This window comes from Aethalodelphis obliquidens, unplaced genomic scaffold (genome assembly GCF_003676395.1).
Source record: "Aethalodelphis obliquidens isolate GAN/ISIS:26980383/991018 unplaced genomic scaffold, ASM367639v1 scaffold17, whole genome shotgun sequence".
Classification (NCBI taxonomy): domain Eukaryota; kingdom Metazoa; phylum Chordata; class Mammalia; order Artiodactyla; family Delphinidae; genus Aethalodelphis; species Aethalodelphis obliquidens.
In genome coordinates, this window is record NW_020837961.1 from 12042089 (window position 1) to 12063576 (window position 21488).

General features: G+C 41.4%; 1 protein-coding gene across 2 annotated transcripts in view; it reads left to right on the forward strand.

The window, feature by feature from the left end:
• Positions 1-21488, forward strand: part of GRID2 (glutamate ionotropic receptor delta type subunit 2) — a 1355750-nt gene that overhangs the window by 1329874 nt on the left and 4388 nt on the right. For both annotated transcript variants that reach the window (XM_027116924.1, XM_027116925.1), the window contains one exon: positions 20487-20727. In XM_027116924.1, the coding sequence (XP_026972725.1) occupies positions 20487-20727 (241 nt within the window). The remainder of the gene's footprint in view (positions 1-20486; positions 20728-21488) is intronic.

The following is a 21488-nucleotide window of genomic DNA, read 5'->3' on the forward strand; positions in this document are numbered from 1 at the left end:
TATCCTGTATGGGACTCTCTGTGCTTCCTGGACTTGATTAACTATTTCCTTTCCCATATTAGGGAAGTTTTCAACTATAATCTCTTCAAATATTTTCTCAGTCCCTTTCTTTTTCTCTTCTTTTTCTGGAACCCCTATAATTCGAATGTTGGTGCGTTTAATGTTGTCCCAGAGGTCTCTGAGACTGTCCTCAGTTCTTTTCATTCTTTTTTCTTTATTCTGCTCTGCAGTAGTTATTTCCACTATTTTATCTTCCAGGTCACTTATCCATTCTTCTGCCTCAGTTATTCTGCTATTGATCCCATCTAGAGTACTTTTAATTTATTGTGTTGTTCATCGTTGCTTGTTTCATCTTTAGTTCTTCTAGGTCCTTGTTAACTGTTTCTTGCATTTTGTCCATTCTACTTCCAAGATTTCGGATCATCCTTACTATCATTATTCTGAATTCTTTTTCAGGTAGACTGCCTATTTCCTCTTCATTTGTTAGGTCTGGTGGGTTTTTATCTTGCTTCTTCATCTGCTGTGTGTTTTTCTGTCTTCTCATTTTGCTTATCTTACTGTGTTTGGGGTCTCCTTTTTGCAGACTGCAGGTTCGTAGTTCCCGCTGTTTTTGATGTCTGTCTCCAGTGGCTACGGTTGGTTCAGTGGGTTGTGTAGGCTTCCTGGTGGAGGGGACTAGTGCCTGTGTTCTGGTGGATGAGGGTGGATCTTGTCTTTCTGGTGGGCAGGTCCACGTCTGGTGGTGTGTTTTGGGGTGTCTGTGGACTTATTATGACTTTAGGCAGCCTCTCTGCTAATGGGTGGGGTTGTGTTCCTGTCTTGCTAGTTGTTTGGCATAGGATGTCCAGCACTGTAGCTTTCTGGTCGTTGAGTGAAGCTGGGTGCTGGCGTTGAGATGGAGATCTCTGGGAGATTTTCGCTGTTTGATATTATGTGGAGCTGGGAGGTCTCTTGTTGACCAGTGTCCTGAAGTTGGCTCTCCTACCTCAGAGGCAGAGCCCTGACTCCTGGCTGGAGCACCAAGAGCCTTTCATCCACATGGCTCAGAATAAAAGGGAGAAAAAGTAGAGGGAATTAGTAGAAGTATGAGGAAAGAAAGAAGGAAAGGAGGGAAGGAAGGAAGAAAGAAAGAAAGAAAGAAGGAAAGAAGGCAAGAAGGAAAGAAAGAAGGGAGGGAGGAAGGAAGGAAGGAGGGAAAGAAGGAAAAAAAGAAAGAAAGAAGATACAGTAAAAATAAAATAAAGTATAATAAAGTTATTGAATTAAAAAATTCTTATTTAGAAAAAAAAAAAAGGACGGATAGAACCTTAGGACAAATGTTGGAAGCAAAGCTATACAGACATAATCTTACACAGAAGCATACACATACACCCTCACTAAAAGAGGTAAAGGGAGAAAAATCATAAATCTTGCTGTCAGAGACCACCTCCTCAATTTCGGATGATTCGTTGTCTAAAGGAGGGAAGGAAGGAAGGAAGGAAAGAAAGAACGAAGGTAAAGTATAATAACGTTATTAAAATTAAGAAAAAAATTTTTTTAAAAAAACCATGGACGGATAGAACCCTAGGACAAATGGTAGAAGCAAGACTATACAGACAAGATCTCACACAGAAACATACACATTCACAAAAAAAGGAATAGGGAAAGAAATCATAGATCTTGCTCCTAAAGTCCACTTCCTTAATTTGGGATGATTGGTTGTCTATTCAGGTATTCCACAGATACAGGGTATATCAAGTTGATTGTGGAGCTTTAATCCACTGCTTCTGAGGCTGCTGGGAGAGATTTCCCTTTCTCTTCTTTGTTCTCATAGCTCCCAGGGTCTCAGCTTTGGATTTGGCCCCGCCTCTGCGTGTAGGTCGCTGGAGGGCGTCTGTTTTTTGCTCAGACAGGACGGGGTTAAAGGAGCCGCTGATTCGGGGGCTCTGGTGCACTCAGGCCGGCGGGGAGGGAGGGGCACAGAGTGCGGGGCGGGCCTGCGGCGGCAAAGTCCAGCGTGACTTTGCACCAGCCTGAGGCCCGCCGTGCGTTCTCCCGGGGGAAGTTGTCCCTGGATCCTGGGAACCTGGCAGTGGCGGGCTGCACAGGCTCCGCGGAAGAGGGGTGTGGAGAGTGACCTGTGCTCGCACACACGCCCCTTGGTGGCCGCAGCAGCAGCCTTAGCGTCTCCCGCCCGTCTCTGGGGTCCGCGCTTTTAGCCGCGGCTCGCGCCCGTCTCTGGAGTTCCTTTAAGCAGCGTTCTTAATCCCCTCTCCTCATGCACCAGGAAACAAAGAGGGAAGAAAAAGTCTCTTACCTCTTCGGCGGGTGCAGACTTTTCCCCGGACTCCCTCCTGGCTAAACGTGGTGCACTAACCCCTTCAGGCTATGTTCAAGCCGCCAACCCCAGTCCTCTCCCTGAGCTCCGTCGGAAACCGAAACCCGAGCCTCAGAGCCTCAGCTCGCAGCCCCGCCCGCCCCGGCGGGTGAGCAGACAAGCCTCTCGGGCTGGTGAGTGCCGGTCGGCACCGATCCTCTGTGCGGGAATCTCCCCGCTTTGCCCTCCGCACCCGTTGCTGTGCACTCCTCCGCGGCTTCGAAGCTCCCCCCTCCGCCTCCCGCAGTCTCTGCCCGCGAAGGGGCTTCCTAGTGTGTGGAAACGTTTCCTCCTTCACAGCTCCCTCCCACTGGTGCAGGTGCCGTCCCTATTCTTTTGTCTCTGTTTTTTTTTTTTTTCTTTTGCCCTACCCAGGTACGTGGGGAGTTTCTTGCCTTTTGGGAGGTCTGAGGTCTTCTGCCAGCCTTCAGTAGGTGTTCTGTAGGAGTTGTTCCACTTGTAGATGTATTTCTGATGTATCTGTGGGGAGGAAGGTCATCTCCGCGTCTTACTCTTACGCCATCTTCAAGGGCCCCCCGCCTTGGTTCTTTAATGAACCTCTACAAGGCTCTCTGGCTTTGTGTTCTCCTTCCCCTGCCAAAAATAAACCCCAAAACAACAGTCTTTAAGCTGTATGACCTCACACAAATTACTCCACTTCCGGGCTTCCCTGGTGGTGCAGTGGTTGAGAGTGCGCCTGCCGATGCAGGGGACGTGGGTTCGTGCCCCCGTCCGGTAAGATCCCACATGCCGCGGAGCAGCTGGGCCCGTGAGCCATGGCTGAGCCTGCGCGTCCGGAGCCTGTGCTCCGCAACGGGAGAGGCCACAGCAGTGAGAGGCCCGCGTACCGCAAAAAAAAAAAAAAAAAAAAAAAAATTACTCCACTTCCCTGTTCCTGGGTTTCTAAATATACAAAATGTATAAAATCGGTAACAACCTCAGAGGATGGTTTTGAGACTTAACATAAGCGAATCACTGTAAAGTGAACAATGCAAGTGAAGAAATAGGTGCTCAATAAGTGTGAGAAACTATTAGTTATTATTACTGCCTACAGCCAGCTGGTGAGCACATATTCCGTAGTTTCCCTTCCTAAATTTTACCTTTCCTTCAGCATAATGATGGATGCATCCTGTGTGCAAACTACTGTGATAAGTACTGCCGAGTACATAAAGGTCCCTAACACACCGCCACCTGACCTGAGGATCCTGCAATCCTTTGGAAGAAGTAAAACAAGTCACTTTAACGAAAGCCGTTAGAAAATTGTAAGCAAACTTCTAGAGAGAGTTCAGGCGATAGATAAATCAGTGATTTCCCCACACCAGCGTGATCATCAGAATCTCCTGGGGAAAGTGCTGTTTAAAAACATAGATTCCCAGATCCCAACCCAGAACGAGTAAGTCAGAATCTCTGGTTTGTAGCCAAGGAAATGCAAGTGATTTTGATGATCATCCTAGTGGGGAATCCCTAGAATAGTCACGTATATTAATAGCTGGAGGAGATAAAGCCTTTTGGTTAAAAGTAACCTTGACCAAGAGTAAGGATACTTTTTCTAAGAATCAGGGTGAAGGAGGAGTGATGTCATTTAAAAGACATAAGAGCGTTTCTACCCAGTGGCTTAATCTTCCCGATAAAGTAGGAAATAAGGTCCTCCACTGGGAATGAGACAGGTATAAGTGCGGTTCAAGGTTTGGGAATTGTGGAGAAGGTTGGAAGAGTTACCACAGGGGGGGTGTGTTACAGGGATAACTAGAGGTGAATAAACTGAGGGTCCATTATGCTGCAATATTTCTTACTGAATTCCCAAGTCCAGTTATACCTGGGCTAAGGTCACTCTTCTCAAGTCCCCAATGCACTGGTATTGTCAATAAAGGTACATCTTTAATATTATGACAAGATTCAAGTATTGTGAATTCTGAGTATCAACTGACAAGCTTGTTTCTTCTGGCCAGTATAAAATTTAAAAATTGATCTCATAAAATATCTAGGAATCAGATTCTCATAAGTAACAATTCTACCCATTATGCTCTCTGTTGCTCTGTGGCTGGCATCTGAATATATGAACTCCCCAAGGGTGAGAATAAGACTTCATAATTAAACCTATGTTAGTGTCGCTTTTCATGTATTTTTCTTTTTTGTGAGTGAACTATTTTATTTCTCTCATTTTTCCACATCAAATTCTCAGTGCTCTAATGGGTCTCCCACAGTTCCAGGCAGTTATTGGTTCTTGGGGGAAAATGCTCCTGTGGTATTATTGATGGCAGCCTTCATGGGAAGGACAGTGATTTACTATGTTGCTCCCTGTGCAGCTGTGAATTTGCTGTACGGTGACGGCCTTCGGTGGCCTCCTTGGTCTCAACTTGACAAGAGACCTAGAGAGTGAGGTAGTTCTATTGAAATGAAAGTGTCCTCACCCCAAAGCACGTTCTGTCCCTCAAACTAAACCCAGGTTGGCAAGAGGTTGGTGGAAACATGGTTAAGAACAAAGTGAATGATGACACTGAAACTGAGGCTGTCCCTGCTGTCTCCACAAGGCCCCTGACCCCTGGCTTGGCCTCCTAAAAGCTTCACGCTGTCACCCTCACTACCTCCCTATTTTCCTAGGCTTTTCACAGCTGCCTGCGTCCTCACCCACAGTCTCAGTACTTCACACTCTAACATTCTATGTATTTTCTTGGCTAAACTATCAGAATGAACATTGGACTCTAGGCAGCACTGTGGGATCGGACTTAGCCCTTGTCTATGTCAGTGCTCATTTCTGAAAAAGAAGGTGGAAACCTAGAGCACGTGGACTCTACAACGTCATCATAGATGCGCCACATGAGTCTTTATAATAATTACGATGATAGCTACCTGGTATCGAGAACTGAATACATGTCAGATACCATGCTAAGTACTTTGCATAGACAATACAATTTAAGATTGGAATTATTTCATTAGAAAAACTGAAGCTCAGAGAGGTCATACCACTTTGCCTGTACCTACACAGAAAGTAATGGAACGAGGATTCCACCCAAGTTTGTCTAACTCTAATTACTCATACTCTTAACTACTACACTCTCCCCTTGCAAAAAAATCTCAGTCCTTAAATTGTTTTCCTTCCTTCATATTTCCTAAACCCTTCTCTGTACCTCACTCTCATTCTTTAACTTCTCTTTGATCACCAACCATTTATTATGTCTGTGACTTTCACCCACCCATATTTGCAAATGGTTTTGTAGGTAGAATTCGTATCATCCACTTCTTTTGTACCCACTAAAACACCTAGTGTATTGGTATCCTCAGTTTTTTTTACATAGATCACATCCTTAAATGAAAGTAATAAGACTGGCATGGGGTAGGAGCAGATGACAGGAGAGACTGAATAGTTACCATTGATCTCAGAGGGATGCTGGAACTCAGTCGCCCCTGCCATCAATTATTACATATGATCTCCTTGGACGTTTTTTGCTCCACTTCCCATCTGCATGTTTATAGGCAGCCTTTGTCCAGAGCTGAAAGAAAATGGAAGCCAAATGTTAAAAAGAAAATTCAGAAACCTAGGAACTCTGCCCAGTGGTCTTAGGTAATGATCAGTGACATTAAGTGGTAACATCCTCGCTTGTCTCTCTACCATACTCTACCTATGTTGGCCCCAATACCAGCTTATCTTGTTCATGCATCTTAGACAAATTCTTATACGTGAAAGATCCTGGAGGATCTCTAGAGCTCTGTGGACCATCATTGAGACTCACTGAGAGGTAACTTGGCATCTAATGTAACAAGGACTCATTGTAATGTAACAAGGATTGTAACAGAAGCAATCCTTATGTTTTAATTTCCTCTGATTTGTGTTGCAGGTCATGCTTACTGTGAGAACTGGTTACGTGCACAAATGCCCTCTTTCTATTACAACTCCAGAAAAATCACTTCAAAGCACGTTCACTATAGTCTCGTACAGTGTAGCCTCTCCTAGAAAGTAAGCCAACAAGGGTATCAATAACTACAGAGTGGATCTGTTCCTCACATTACCCTTGTTGCTATGGTAGTGTGCCCATTTATTGTGTGTGGAATGCCATTACTTGCAGTGATCTGTATAGCTTGAGTTTTACCTCAGTGATCCCTCTGTCAGAGGGTTTTATCCTTTTTACTCAGCTAGAAACAAATAGACACAGCATAGCATCTTGTATTGGTAAAGATTCTTCACAATTTGCCAACATTCTGATGAATTTAGTTGCTGAAAAATATAACTGGCTATCCAAAAATGGGTAAATTGCACTCCACAATCATTCATCAAGGATCTTAGAAATATTTCAGATCCCCACTTAGCTAGGTTGTTTCCTTTCTAATTGGATTTGGAACAGATATGAAAGGTTGGTTATGTCAGGTTTGGGGTAAAGTAAAGAAATAGCAGGCTTTGCAAATGCCTCCATTTCATCCATACACACACATGGTATTACAAAACCTATTTCTGCATGAAGAGACAGCCACACAGTCCCTGTGACAATTGTTATCGAGACTGAATGACACTCACTTTTTATCAAGCCTCTTCCCTGAGTTATTGAAGCCTCCCATAATATCATTAAGTAAGTAAACATTGCCGCACATAAAGCTCTTGCTATTACCGTGGAAATGACAAGCAGCTCTCATGAGCTTGCACAGAAACTGTGGGTGTCAACATCCCTTTCACAACAGCAGCATATCCATGCCATTTCATTTTATCTCGACACCTAGACTCATGGAGAGATAGACTATTTCCTTTACATCTGTTGGCAAATTTTCTTTCTAATAACTACTGAAAACTTCACTCCAGTAAGCAGTTAGTCCTGCTGGTTGAAGAAAATAGATACATTATCTGAGGTAATAGATAAGTCTCATTAAGAAGATGGAATAGACTAACTCCCAGCATATCTCCCAGACATGGGAAAGCTAAATTGTGAAACAGCAATAACACATCAATTATCCTTTCTGCACGGAATTACACGAGTCTCACTGCTACATAGCATATTATGTTATTTTTTATAAATAACCATTTATATCCAAGTATCTCTGTTTGCTGCCTCATAAAAAAAGACAGCTGTCCTTCTATTCAAATAAGAGTTATTCCTCAAACTACTTAAGGAATCCAAGTATTCTATTTAAAATGTATGTTCCTACTTATTAACATATGCCCAGAGAGTGAGTATTTAGTAGTAGCCTAAAAACAAATGCTACACATCTGATGATATTACACTTTGAAAAAAAAACTGGCTCCTACCAACTAAAGTAAAGCTAGCTATTGGCATTCAAAATAAAGGTTTTAGAGATCTTGTGTTGAATAATGATTTGTAACCAGTTTCAGTAGTTTCTCAGTTTTGTCATATCAGATTATCATATGTGAATTACTTGAAAACAGTTCCATTTCTTGAGCAATTTAAATATCGCCCTCACACGTGTTTACACAATTAATGTTTACTTGCAAAGGTTTTTTTTAAATATGGCTGTAACATCCCCAACACAGAAATTTCACATCACAGGAGTTAATGGAAGTTTATAAATGAAAACTTTGTTTAATAAAGTAAATGATAAAGTAGAGGGCTTACTTGTTTTCATTTGTGGACTATGTAATGAAAACGAGATAATGACAAAAGAAATGCTTTGCAAATTATAAAGTGATATTTTAAAGAAGAAAGATACTTGTATGTATCCAAGTTTTTAAAACACCTTAGATACTGATAGGGAGAAGAAGCAGCATGAATTCTGCAGGTTCTGAGTGTGAGACCAGTTCTATCCCAAACATCATTCAGAGAGAAAAAGGAGAGAAACTGCAGAATTGGAAAGGCCACTGAATAGGAAAGTTGTTCCTAAGTGACAGCTATACTCTGAAATCATGACACTTGCTCCTGTGCTTTGTTTCACAATCCATGCGTATTAGTCAGCCAGGGCTGCTGTAACCAAATACCACAGACTGGGTTGCTTAATCAACAGAAGCTTATTTCTCGTGGTTCTGAAAGCTGGAAGTCCCAGATCAAGGTGCCTACAAGGTAGGTTTCCTTATGAGGCCTCCTAGACAACACTTACTCCAAAGGTTGTCACTATACTGCCCATCGTTCCAAAACCAAAGTTTGGTGACCGTTTTTCACAGTGCCTTTCACTGCCCTTTGGGAATACATAATCACACTGCAGTGGAATCACACAGTAATGTAATTGCACGTAATCATCCAAGAAAAAGTTCAGGGTTTTTTTCCCGTTTATAGAAATAGCATATTCAGGTTCATGATGGAAAGAAGTTAGAAAGTAGAACTCACTGTCTAAAATGTCTTAAATGAAGAGCCTCATTGTTTTTCTGTGGTTCTAGTCACTCTGAGAAAACTTTATGTTACGTGACTATCGTAATGCTCTCTACTAAAAAAATTAAAACACTTTTTCAGCAGAGCTGGAATAATGCTAAATATAACAAAATACACCTAAAAAGTCTGAATATTTTTTAATCCTTTAGACTTTCCATCTAAATATGGGTAAAACATAGTAAAATTGTACTATTATCAATGATCTAACTCATGGCTGAGAATTTTAATTAACTACACTGAATTTATCCACCAACTTTAATACAAATATACCTTTAGGTTTTTTAAAGTATATATCAGTGTACAACCTCTAAGTTAGAAGATGTTATTTGCATCATAAAAGAATTCACCAGTTATTAAAGTACGTACTACGAAAACAGGTCTTAGAATAATGAATTCCTTTCATATATTTAAGTTGTTATTCAAATGATCAAAAGTTCAGTGTTGGGCTTCCCTGGTGGCGCAGTGGTTGAGAGTCCGCCTGCTGATGCAGGGGACACAGGTTCGTGCCCCAGTCCGGGAAGATCCCACATGGCGCGGAGCGGCTGGGCCCGTGAGCCATGGCCACTGAGCCTACGCGTCCGGAGCCTGTGCTCCGCAAGGGGAGAGGCCACAACAGTGAGAGGCCCGCGTACCGCAAAAAAAAAAAAAAAAAATTGAAAAAAAAAAAAAGTTCAGTGTTTGTTTATGAACATATTCGTGAGAATGTTTGTTCATTCAAAAGTTTTCTTTTCGATAATCTTCTCTCTACTAGGCTGTATCAATCACAATCCTTAGCCACTTACACACAGCGCACACATCAAGACCCCACTTATTTTAAGGTTTAGTTGTCAGGCTCAAAGATATGAAAATATTCATAAAACGTGTACAATACACTAAGCAAAATAAGTTTGACTTTATGACCCTTTTTCATAAATAGGCATTTGAAAGATCTGCATAAGAACATTTTTTATTGCCTGAAGAATGACTGTAAGCAGAGATGATCACTGCCAGTTTCTCACTGCAGAATGAAAGAATTTTTCCCCTTTACTCTATAACCTAAATATCACACTGAGCTTAAGGATGATGCTGACATTTTCAAAGATCACCGAAAGTGTTCTCTTTCCAGTTGCAATTATGCCCTCTATCTCAGTGGGAGCCATTGTCGGGTCTTTTCAGCTCTCTAGCATCTTTGTGGTTTGCTTTCATTATCCTGATTATCTATTCATTTGCTGCCCCAGCACTCATTTTATGAAAGATCATGTCTGCCATTTCCATAATGAGTGCTTGACTTTTACTGCCAGCATAAACACATAAAATATACAATAATTAAAGTTTACTAGTCACCAAAGTCTTGAGATCCATCATGTTGCTAATTTGATTTTTCAAGCAATTGCTTCCCTGTGAACAAGGCTGATTTTGCTCCCTTCGGCAGTGCGAGACTTGGGGTGGGAGGACATGACTCTAACCTAGAGAGAGCAATTCGAATGGGCACCATACATGTCAACTTTAAGGCTCGTCTTCAACCAAGTAACTTCTCTATAAAGTATGATGACTCTTAGCACCAACAAAAATCTCATCAATATTTGAACGTAAAACTTATTTTGTGTTGAAGTTTAAATAATGCACAGTTTTCAAAATAGTTACATGTAATTCAATAAGTATTGTACCCTTTACGGGCTATTGTTTAAGGAAAATTTTCATCGGGCTAATAAAAACTATGGAAGTCTGCATAACATAAATTGAAACTTCACAACATGTTGACTTACACTGAGTAAGGACTTACTTATTTTGAACACACTGCCTCGTTCTGATCACATTGGCAAAGTCCCCAAAGTGCCTCATGATAATGAATTCATCTGACGTTTACTGTAATCGCAGACAGATTAATGAGCTCATGTGATATTCATGTGGCTCTCTAGGGACATCTGGATGTGTTACACGAAGTGTAATGTTTGTAAGTGGATACAATGGAATACATGTTATCCAAGGAACTTGAGTAGTCAATTCCTCAGCGAATAAAGTACCAGGAAATAAAGAGGCTGCTTCCAATTATACTGGTTTTCTTTAGGGATGCCAGACATCTTGACAGCATATTCAAAAAAAGTACAGGAGCCAGAAGACCTGGGTTTGAGAGCTGGCTGGATCTCTTACCAGCCTTGCGACCTTGGGAAATTTTCTTCACCTCTTAGGCTCAATCTCCTCAGTTTTAAAATGAGAACTTAATAACATCAGCCTTCTTAAAGTTTTAGACAAACATAAAGAGTAGGGCAGGGGGTGGGGAGTGGTCAATCAATCATCCAATCAATCACTATAATTCCTTCCTCACAAGGTTATTTTAAGAAGTAAATCAAATGATATGCAATGTTTTTGATAAATGCCTTATAAACTTTGCAACATTATGCATGCATTTATTATTGTTACTCCTTTGGAAAATAGGTCTTCTGGATAAAGTTTATACTTTATTTCCCATACACAGAAAAATGAATGCCTTAGTTACTGCATAAGGACATGGAACACTGTTTTCTTAATAAGAAAACCAGATCTGACCAATTGACGATTTTATCAAATTATATTTTTCAAATTAGAAAGTGAGATATCAAACTGAAGCAAGACAGGAAGCTTCTTTTTTATGCAAGTCCCTGTATGTGGCAGTCTTCAACAGTAACTGAGCTTGTAATTAAACCAAGCCCTGTTGATTCGGCCCTGTAGTGGGGAGGTGGGCAGGTCATTTCACCTCACCAGGCAGGAGTTAAATATGAACTCACCGCCCAGATCCCTTCCAGTCATGCTCATTAATCGTCTATAGTAACTCTTTACCAACCCTGAAAAACTTCTAATTAGTTTACAATACTTCTAGACATACATAATTAAAAACCACTTTTATATCTTTTGACTAAAAGAGACAACACCTTTCCTGCCTCATTCAGTTGTCTGACCCATTCTTAGTAAATCATAGTCACTTCCCTGGTATTTCTTTTAGCGGCATAGTATCTGTTCGTATCCTTTTGATTTCAAAATACAGCTTCCATCGCCTGGAAAATGACCCAGCAAATACCTCAGACAACAAATACTACCTGATCTTGAATAATTAAGGCAGTCACTCTTGGAACATGGGTGGTCCCAATTTCAGAATAAATGTTCAGATGCATGTTTTAGGATAATCAGAAAACCAAGGATATCCAAAATCCACTTGAATTATTATACTCTCATTGTTGATACACAGTGTGTATGCCCAGTTCTTCCTCAAAATGGTCAAATACAAAATCAACATGGTAACTCTGTACTCGCTTAACGGCACACATATTAATAGGAGGCATTACTACATATTATATGTAAATACAGAGCCAAAAGAACTGGAGTAAGAGTCAAAACCTCTGGTTTTAAAACAGACTCTGATGCTTTCTAATGATGTGACTTTGGCCAAGTCACTTAAGCCCCTCTGAACGTCTTCGTCATCAGTGAAGTGGAAGCTTGTTGACCTCATGGAGGTCCCTCTAGTTGCTATGGGATTTCTAATGTAGTCAGCAACTAGAGCCATCAGACCAAACTTGACTTGGGCCTGTTTCTGTGACTACAAAGGCAGGGTTGAGTAACTGCAACAGAGACCACGTGGCCCTCAAAGTCTAAACCATTGACTGTCTGGCCCCTAACAGAAAAGGTTTTCTGACCCCTGCTCTAAAAGGGGATACTTGTGAACTTATGTGAAATGCCATATTCACCTATATGATTTTTTTTCACCTATATGATTTTAAGCAATCACAGTGGATTGGATTTAAGTAAATGGCATTTGGCTCAAGTAACTGGAAGAAATAGTTAAAAGTTCAAATTAAACAAAAGAAATAGCTTCTAATAGCCTCCTTTGGGCTATTTGGTGTTACGGAGGTATGAGATGTTATCAATGAATATTTGTTGTGTCTCATACTCCTAACTGATCCTTTAGAGGTTTTACTCAAGGAAAAAAAACAACAACAAATGCCTGGTTCACAAGAAGTTGACAGAATTTTTTTTTACAACTCTGATGTTGAAGCAGTGGTAACAGGCATGCCAATCAGAGGGCCACCACTTAATCAAACGCTAAATCTGAATCTTTGAGAAGTGTTCTTGCTTCAGTGTAAGTTTACCTAAATTTTCCAAGACCAAAATGAAAGAAGTGATGAGTGAATGAAAAACCTTCTGAGCTGACATTTTTCTGAAAATCCTCTGCGTGCTATTATTAATCCTTCCTCAGTAACCATGGAGAGGAAAATCTTGTGAGCACCCAGCAAATGAATTTAATAATGTGGGTATTCCAGGTCAAAACAGATCCACTCGCTGTGTCAAAAAATACTTTTTTTTCAGTTATTCCCAAATTTCTTTCTCGGTGACAAGTAACATTAACATTATTAAGTAAAGAGACTCCTAAATATTTTTAATTTGGTTACATAAAACTCATAAGTATGTACCACATAAATGTTTTTGAGATGCTACAATAATGTATTTTCATCCTCACCAATCCCTACCTCTGAGTTGCCTCAGTACTTCCAAACTGAAGAAATGCTTGAGGTCTCACATCATAGAGTTTCTATCATTATGTGGCTAAAATTCCCTTTTACTCTGACAGGCCAAGAAGTTTGAAGACCTGGTGTGTAAGAAGGATATCCAGGAAAGAAAAGGAAAGCTGCCCCTCTTCTGGCCAGAGGTTTCCAGTGGAGGGCAAGGGATGGGAGACAGGCAAGAGAAGAGACAGATGTTAGGGAGATTAAAAGCCACAAGGGGGGCTTCCCTGGTGGCGCAGTGGTTGAGAGTCCGCCTGCTGATGCAGGGGACATGGGTTTGTGCCCCGGTCCGGGAGGATCCCACATGCCGCGGAGCAGCTGGGCCCGTGAGCCATGGCCGCTGAGCCAGCGCGTCCGGAGCCTGGGCTCCACAACAGGAGAGGCCACAGCAGTGAAAGGCCCGCGTACCAAAAGGAAAAGAAAAAAGCCACAAGGGTAGAAGGCCTGATGCTTCCCTTCCCATTAGAGTTTCTGAACGGAGCTCCCTGGGCCCACCAGCATTTGCACCAACAAAGAAGACCTCAGATAGTTGAGAAGCTAGGGCCGCACATCGGGGAAAAAGCAAAGAAAGGTTCAGTCTTCATTCCCAGGCCTCCCTTCCGTCCAAGTGGTAGGAATCCTGAGGTAGAGCACATGGACCACCCTTGGGACCCTCAGTGAGTGACAACGTGACACTGTAGTAGTGTCTAAAGGGCTACAGAATAGTCAGGGGCTGGATGAAGAAAATGGTAGAAGCTGAGAAAGGTGTACAACACCTCAGAGGTCAGGTCAGCCGGGAGGAGGCCACAAGCCCTACAGAAGCTAAGAAAGACATTAGCCAAGTTTAGCAGACTTACTGCCTCTGCCGACTTTAGTAGCAGTTACTGTCTAAGGGCTGGGCCCAGGCCCAAGCAACCTCAAAGGAGACCTGCCAGAGCAGATCCAAGGACCAGCAAGAGGCAGAGCTCCCCGCACCAAACACCCACGTAGGAGACCTAATGTCATCCTCCGTGAATCCTGACGCCATCATGGAAAAGAGCAAGGGAAACAGGGAGGAATCAGAAAGGTGGAGTAATTGGTTCAAGGAAATTGGGCTAAAGCTAGAGACATGTTAAATCATTAGTGCTGATTAAATTTTAAATCGTAGAGCTAATTTTAGTTTGGTTCCCACTGCTCAGCCGGCCCATTCCTCCTGAGGAAAATCAATTACGTTCCAGAGAAAAGCTACATTTTCTTTGTACACCCAAATTGTGGTATGAATAAATTTGCAATCACACTACAATTATATCATGTGGTTGGGGGGAACATATTGATGACAGTTTTACTCGGAGTCTTAACAAATCTCTGAAGCGAAAAGAGGTCTTCTCCAAAGAGTTACACATTCGAGGCTGTGTAGAGTAACAGAGGGAAAAGCATCGGGGGACAGACCGGAGTTCCAGCCCCAACTCAACTCTTTAGTCTGTATCAGTCACTAAGAGAGTCATTTAATCTCTACAGCAGTGCTTCCCGACAGTTGTGTCTTAGATGATGTACTAAAATATTGCTAAAATATTGATCCCTTCGGCCCTCAGAACAGCCAAGGCAGGGCCTGCAGTGGCTGGAGCCCTGGCATTTCACCTCTGGCTGCAGAGAGCCTCTGATTACCCTAGCGTGGTGCGTAACTTATTTTTTGTGTCGAATGTGATGATCTGGAGGAATTATTGTTATCTCTGATTCAGTTTCCTCATCCGTAGATTGAGTGGAGGGAAGTAGAGAGAATAAATGATGTCTTCAGTCTTTTTATTCTAGTAGTTTGTGCTTCTGCGAACATGAGGGGGAATTCCAATTTCAAAAGAATCACAGGAATCCCTACATTACATGGTCTAAAATAAGGAATCCCTGCCCTTATTTTTTTTTTAATTTCTGATTACCCCTAAATTCTTTCCCAGCAGAAGCAACTAAAAAGTCAGCTGGCCTCTAACCAATATCTTTTTTTAAAGCTCAGCAGGAATTTAACTGTAAGAAAATTAACAAAATTAAAAAGGACCCTATAGACTGCTAATTCAAAGGCAAAATCAAAGTTACCTATGTGGGATTAGAAATTTGCATCCATCTTTCAGCAACCTGATTTTTCATAAAAAATTAATTTGAAAATCAGATTCTAGAGTAGTGATTAAGGATGATAAGTGATCAATAATTAATGTAAAAAAATGTAATTCTAACACATAAATGAGGCTTTATCTTCAAAGTAAGTAAAAAGCTTTTCAAGATAAACACCTCAAACCTGTTGAATATTTTTATTTGAATATGAAGGGAGGATCCTTTGCCTCCATGCTCCTTTCCCCTGAAATTTGCTCATTTCTATCAATAAAGAATTTAATGCAGGCAGGATTGATCTATTAGCCATTTTCAAATTGAAGCTAGGTTTTTATGGACTTCTAAGATTTTGCTCTTCAATGAGATTACAAATGTTTTAATACTTCTGGACAAAAGAAGGAAATGCAGTGTTTTGTCAGTGAATCATGAATCATTCACTGACTCATCTGGAAACAGAATTCTCCATTAAGAAGTATGTACCAGGGGCTTCCCTGGTGGCGCAGTGGTTGAGAGTCTGCCTGCCGATGCAGCAGACACGGGTTCGTGCCCCGGTCCGGGAAGATCCCACATGCCGCGGAGCGGCTGGGCCCGTGAGCCATGGCCGCTGAGCCTGGGCGTCTGGAGCCTGTGCTCTGCAACGGGAAAGGCCACAGCAGTGAGAGGCCCGTGTACCGCAAAAAAGAAAAAAGTATGTACCAGAACAGGTCCAGAGACAGAATGGTTGTCACACATGCTGACAATAATAATTCTAGCTTTTGCGTTTTGGTAGCCTACTAAGTGCCAAGCAATGAACAAGATGCTTTTGTTTATGGCCTCATCAATTCTCTCCATAATAACTCTCCACAGTAAGCGTATAATCACTCTGGGGTAAAATGGTAGGAATTTTTCTGACTACACTCCAAAAAGAGGTTTTACACTTCCAGTTGTTCATCACAGTCTAACATCCAACTTTGTTTCTAATAGTTAAAGTGTTTACAGCACCAAGAAGTTTATACTTTAACGTTTCAAACCCACAGGTTAACCGTAACACTTTGCTCTCTATGAGCAAAGACTGCCATCTTGTGGAAGTTTCACATATAACAAAAACAATCATTACATGGAACTAGAATTTTTCTTTGTACGTGTTAAGAATTTTGCAGCTAGCTTTTTGCATTGTTACACACACACACACACCAGTGTTGCTTATAAATTAAAAGGCAAATCTTTCCTTTAAGTGCAATTAAGTCTCTTTTAAACATGCCAGAGCTTCTGAACCTTTGAAAAAAGAATCTCATTAATTATAAGGACTCATCCCATTATTCTTTAAGGCAGTGAATTAGATTTTGCTAAACTTTCTTTATCTAAACCTTAAATAGATTTTTTATATAATAAAAAGGGGGGTGTAGTAAGACCTTTCTGATGGAATTTCCAAGGAGCTTTAGATTGTGTGGTGAAAGTTTATAGCAGAGCTCTGCGCTTAGAGAACACTTTCATTTCCTTCCAACCCTTGTATTCCATGCCAGCCTGGGTTCCCGGAATTTGTTGTGGGCTAGTCAGAGTCTGACTGAGGAATCCTATGGCCCAATTTCTTTGTATTGATATATCCCCAAAGATGAGGTCTCCTGCAGTACCTCAGTCACCTGTGCTTCATGAGATCGACCATATAAAGACATCTTTGTGACATGATGATACTTGAAAGCACATAGAGAACTCTCTTTTCTTTTTCCCCTCAAAAACTCCTACCACCATCTGAACCTAAAAATTTACAATTAAACACATTCTTTGGCCCTTTACCATTTACGGCCTTTGGCCATTTAAGGCCCTTTACTCCTATGAGAATCAAAATGGGTGACACAGAGTATGTGTACTTCAATGATTATTTTTAAAACCAAATTATTTTCCAGGTGTAGAAATAATAAGGACACATCGTAAGTGGTACCAGATACGACCGAGAAGAGAGAGTAAGCAATAATTGTTTCCTGAATGAACATGTGAACTAACGAAAGAATAAATTAGCATGAATTGAGGGTATTGAAATGATTTCAGTGTTGCCCAGGCCATTCTGGCTGGACGTACAGTTGTGGTTTAACATAAATTTTGTACCCAAGGAAATACCTTACATGAAACCACTCTTTAGATGTTTACTGAATGAATAGATGAATAGGAGGGAATGCAATAAATAAGAAAATAGCATAATGATAAGAAAAAAGTAGAATGTGAGGGTAGAGTTCCTTTACCAAAAACTGTATTGAGCATATTAATATGTGGCTGCTCTGTGTTCGGAAGCATGGAAGATAATGAGAACATATTCTAGAAAGGGAAACAGACATTCATCAAGTAACCACAGATAGTCATAAATGATGAGTGCAATGAAGAAAAACTCTTCGACTTCCACAGACAGTGACCAATATAGTGTGGCAAGAATAGGAGGACAGGGAAATTTGGGAGCTCATTTTGTGCCCAGATATATTCTCATTTAGAAGATGCTTCTGTAGTCTCCTTTTATTTTTACATGTACCTATAAATTCAGATTTAAGAAGAATTCTTTCTTTTGGGGGTGACTATATTTTTTCTTTCAGGATATTCAGTGGTGCCCTGACTATCTAGATCTTTAGGGAGGCAAATACCTACAGGGTTGGTTTCCTAATGTTATCTGAATGGTATTCATGGATAAGCCAAGCAAGCGACTTTGATGCTGTGATGACGTATGTGTGTGATGGTGCCACACATGCCCACGAGGAGTTGCTCCTTTTGGCTCAAGGCACTATTTCTCAAGTGTATTCCTCAAAATTTTAGCTCCATGGGTTATTAATGTATGTTCTTTGGGGAGAAAAACAAGGAAAGGGGAATGAAAGACTAATTTGGGAAATGCTGACTCAAACAATCATACAAATTTTCTTTTCCACAGGTCTTCTCAAAGCCTTTAATAGGCTGCCTTTTTTTTGTAAATTTCCAAGAGGGTGTTTCTCAAAGTTGATGACCACAGGACCCTTTTTTTGCAGAAGCCCTCTGTACTAGTGTCCCTTGGAACACACTTCTGGAAATGCAAATGACTTTATCTGGATAGGGCTGGGATAAGGGTGAAATGTAATCTGTTAATATTCATCATCATTTTAGTAAAGTCAGTTAATCAAATTTACTGCCCTTTCTGAACAACACACTGAAGGAACAGAACTTTAGACCAATCAATTTCATGAGAAAGACATCCAAGTTGTGGTGGAGGCTCCAGTGCACTGTTAGTCCTGGAATGTCAGCAGGGGGCGCTAGGGCTGAGGCTGCGGGAATACCCAGAGGTAGATGACAGGGACATGTCAAAAAGAGAAAGGCAAATATCATGATCTCTCTCATATGCGGAATCAAAAAAAAAAAAGATACAAAGGAACTTATTTACAAAAGAGAAACAACTCACAGACTTAGAGAACGAACTTATGGTTACGAGGGGAAAGGGGCAGGGGGGATAGATTGGGAGTTTGGGACTGACATGTACACACTGCTATATTTAAAACAGTTAACGAACAAGGACCTACTGTATAGCACAGGGAACTCTGCTCAATACTCTGTAATAACCTAAATAGGAAAGAAATTTGAAAAAGAATAGATCCATGCATATGTATAACTGAATCACTTTGCTGCACACCTGAAACTAACACAACGTTATAAATCAACTATGCTCCAATATCAAATAAAAGTTAAAGACTAACTCCCCATCATAGCCCCTAGGGCTAGTATACTCTCGTTTAACTCTGGTTGAATGTCGATTATCATTGAACTCATAGACACGTGGATGACATGAAACCAGTAAAAAAGGTAGATTCATCACTGAAAGTGAGTTATTTACTCCTTCCAGGTAGGCTTAGTTCTCCCCTATAAAGTTTTAAGCAGTCTCTCCCTAAATAATCCAAGCGCCGGGGCAAGAGTGCACATACGGGTCCACATATCCTAAGTGTAACTGTGTAAAACTTGTAAATCGAGCTAAACATTGTTAGATAAAATATGTTCTCTCCTCTTCTCTTGACAAGTATACCTTCATGACCCCAAGGGAGCCAGGTCTGAGTCTCTAACTGGTGACCAGCTAGGAGTTCTGCATTGACCCAGTGGCACTGGGAGTCAGCCTTCCACCTCCGGCTCTGTCCACACAGTGAGGGTCTCGCACACAGAGGTGTGCGCGCCTGAGCTTGCATGTCGAGTTGTCCACACCCCCCAAACCCCACCCTAGAGACCTGTGTACACCCATGGCTGTGAGATCTGCTCTCAGAAATCACACACAGGAATAGGCTTTTATGAGTCCTGGATGGGCAGGCACTCTGAGCTGTCTGGCCAGGAAGTCCTAGGGAACCATGGGGATGGTGTGCACTCTGGACAGGCTCACGACCTTGGCCCTGACCATTCTGGCTATGTGAGAAAGGGCACAGCTGGAGGAGGGCCAAAACCAGGCAGGTCTTAGGTAGAGCCCAAGAGTGTTCGGAACTGAGAATAAAACCTCTATGAAAATCATACGTTTTAAAAGCTGCAGTCTTTGCAGTTATCCCCAGACCCTGGGAGTGAATAAAAGAAGGTATTTCTTATGTGAATGTGACCACTTCTGAAAGCCTCTGGTCAACTTTTCTTCTTGTTCTCCAAGGTAAGATTATTTCCCCTTTGGCATTAAAAGGAAACTAGATCAGTTGTGTGAAAAGCCCAAAACGATGTATTTTATCAACTTCAAACTTGTCCCAAGGCTTTCTTCCACACTGTGTTAAATAATAGAAGTCTTTTTAATTGAATTTCTTTGTGTGTAGCATATGCTGGGCGACATTATGCCAGCATCTCGCTCTAAGCAGCAAAACGTTCTTCATAAAAGCATTAAGATCCAGAGCGTCGTTCTGCATGTAGGGAAGGAACACAGAACTGCAGCAGCTTGAAACCACATAAAAACAGTGCCTCTGAAATGTAATTGTAAAATCACGTTGCAGGAAACCGGGGTTGAGGGTAATATTTAGGATTACAGAATGAAACAAAATAAATAAATAAAAATAGAAGAGGTGGGGGAAGACGAAAGGGAAGCAGGGAGGGAGGGATGTAAGAAAGGAGGGAGGACGGCATCGTGGCACAAGTCTGTCTGAAGAATCACTGCAATAATGTTCTGTGTGTCCTCGCATTCCACCTGCAGGCTAATCTCTATATTCATTTCCTCTTGACATCCACCGTCCTTCAGAGACAGGGTTATTAATGGATATGTTGTGGACTGAGGCAATACCTATGTCTGTAATAACACATGGTTGTGTGCTTTACCCCAAGGATCCTGGAGCTTCAGCAGAGTGGTGACATGGACATCCTGAAGCACAAATGGTGGCCCAAGAACGGCCAGTGTGACCTGTACTCCTCAGTGGACACGAAGCAGAAAGGAGGTGCCCTGGACATAAAGAGCTTTGCAGGGGTTTTTTGCATCCTGGCTGCGGGGATCGTCCTCTCCTGCTTTATAGCCATGCTGGAGACGTGGTGGAACAAGAGGAAAGGCTCCAGGGTCCCATCAAAAGAGGTACTTGACTGAAAGCTTCAGCGCCATGTTGAGCCCACAAGTAGGCTGTGCTTCCAGAGAGGTTAATCACAGGGAAGGGGATAATGGGTTGGGGGTGGTCTTTGTTTCTTCTTTCCTTGAAGAGTGAAAGTAAATCTGTGAAATGTAAAAATTGGTAAGACCAGTACCAATTTTCATTTTAAGACATCCCAGATCCATGAAGAGGAGACAATCGTGTTTGAAAGACTTGACAATTTCATGAGCCATAATGGGCCTTGAAATTCTCCCAAATCTCAGGATAGACCTTAAGTCCATGATTTTTTTAAGGGCTGTGATTCCCTTGACCAGTTCACAAGGATGCTTATCACGTTAGTTCGAATAGTTGTTTAACTTATAGGTAGATTACTTGTGTCTCTGAGATTCGGCCTAAGAAATGCAGTGTTACAGTAAAATAATGAGTTTTCTCTTCACCCCCAGGGACTGCTTCCCTCTGTCTGTATGTAGACCTATGGAAGTGATCATATGTTTTTATAGCTCTTTAATGGCTCTAGGCTTAACAAATCCACACGGTGGAATCTTCTAGAATTCCATAGTCCTCCTTTTCTCACGAGTCAGCTTAACTCCAGGGCCATATTAACATTTTTCCAGAGCTTTGAAAGAATAATTTCAGAGTTACATATATCTTTTAAAGTGCCCTGTGCCTTATTTTCATCCAGAAAAAAAAAATGCGTGTTTATCAGAGACTATCTGAAGTTAAAAATAAACTACTTGATTTATCTTAT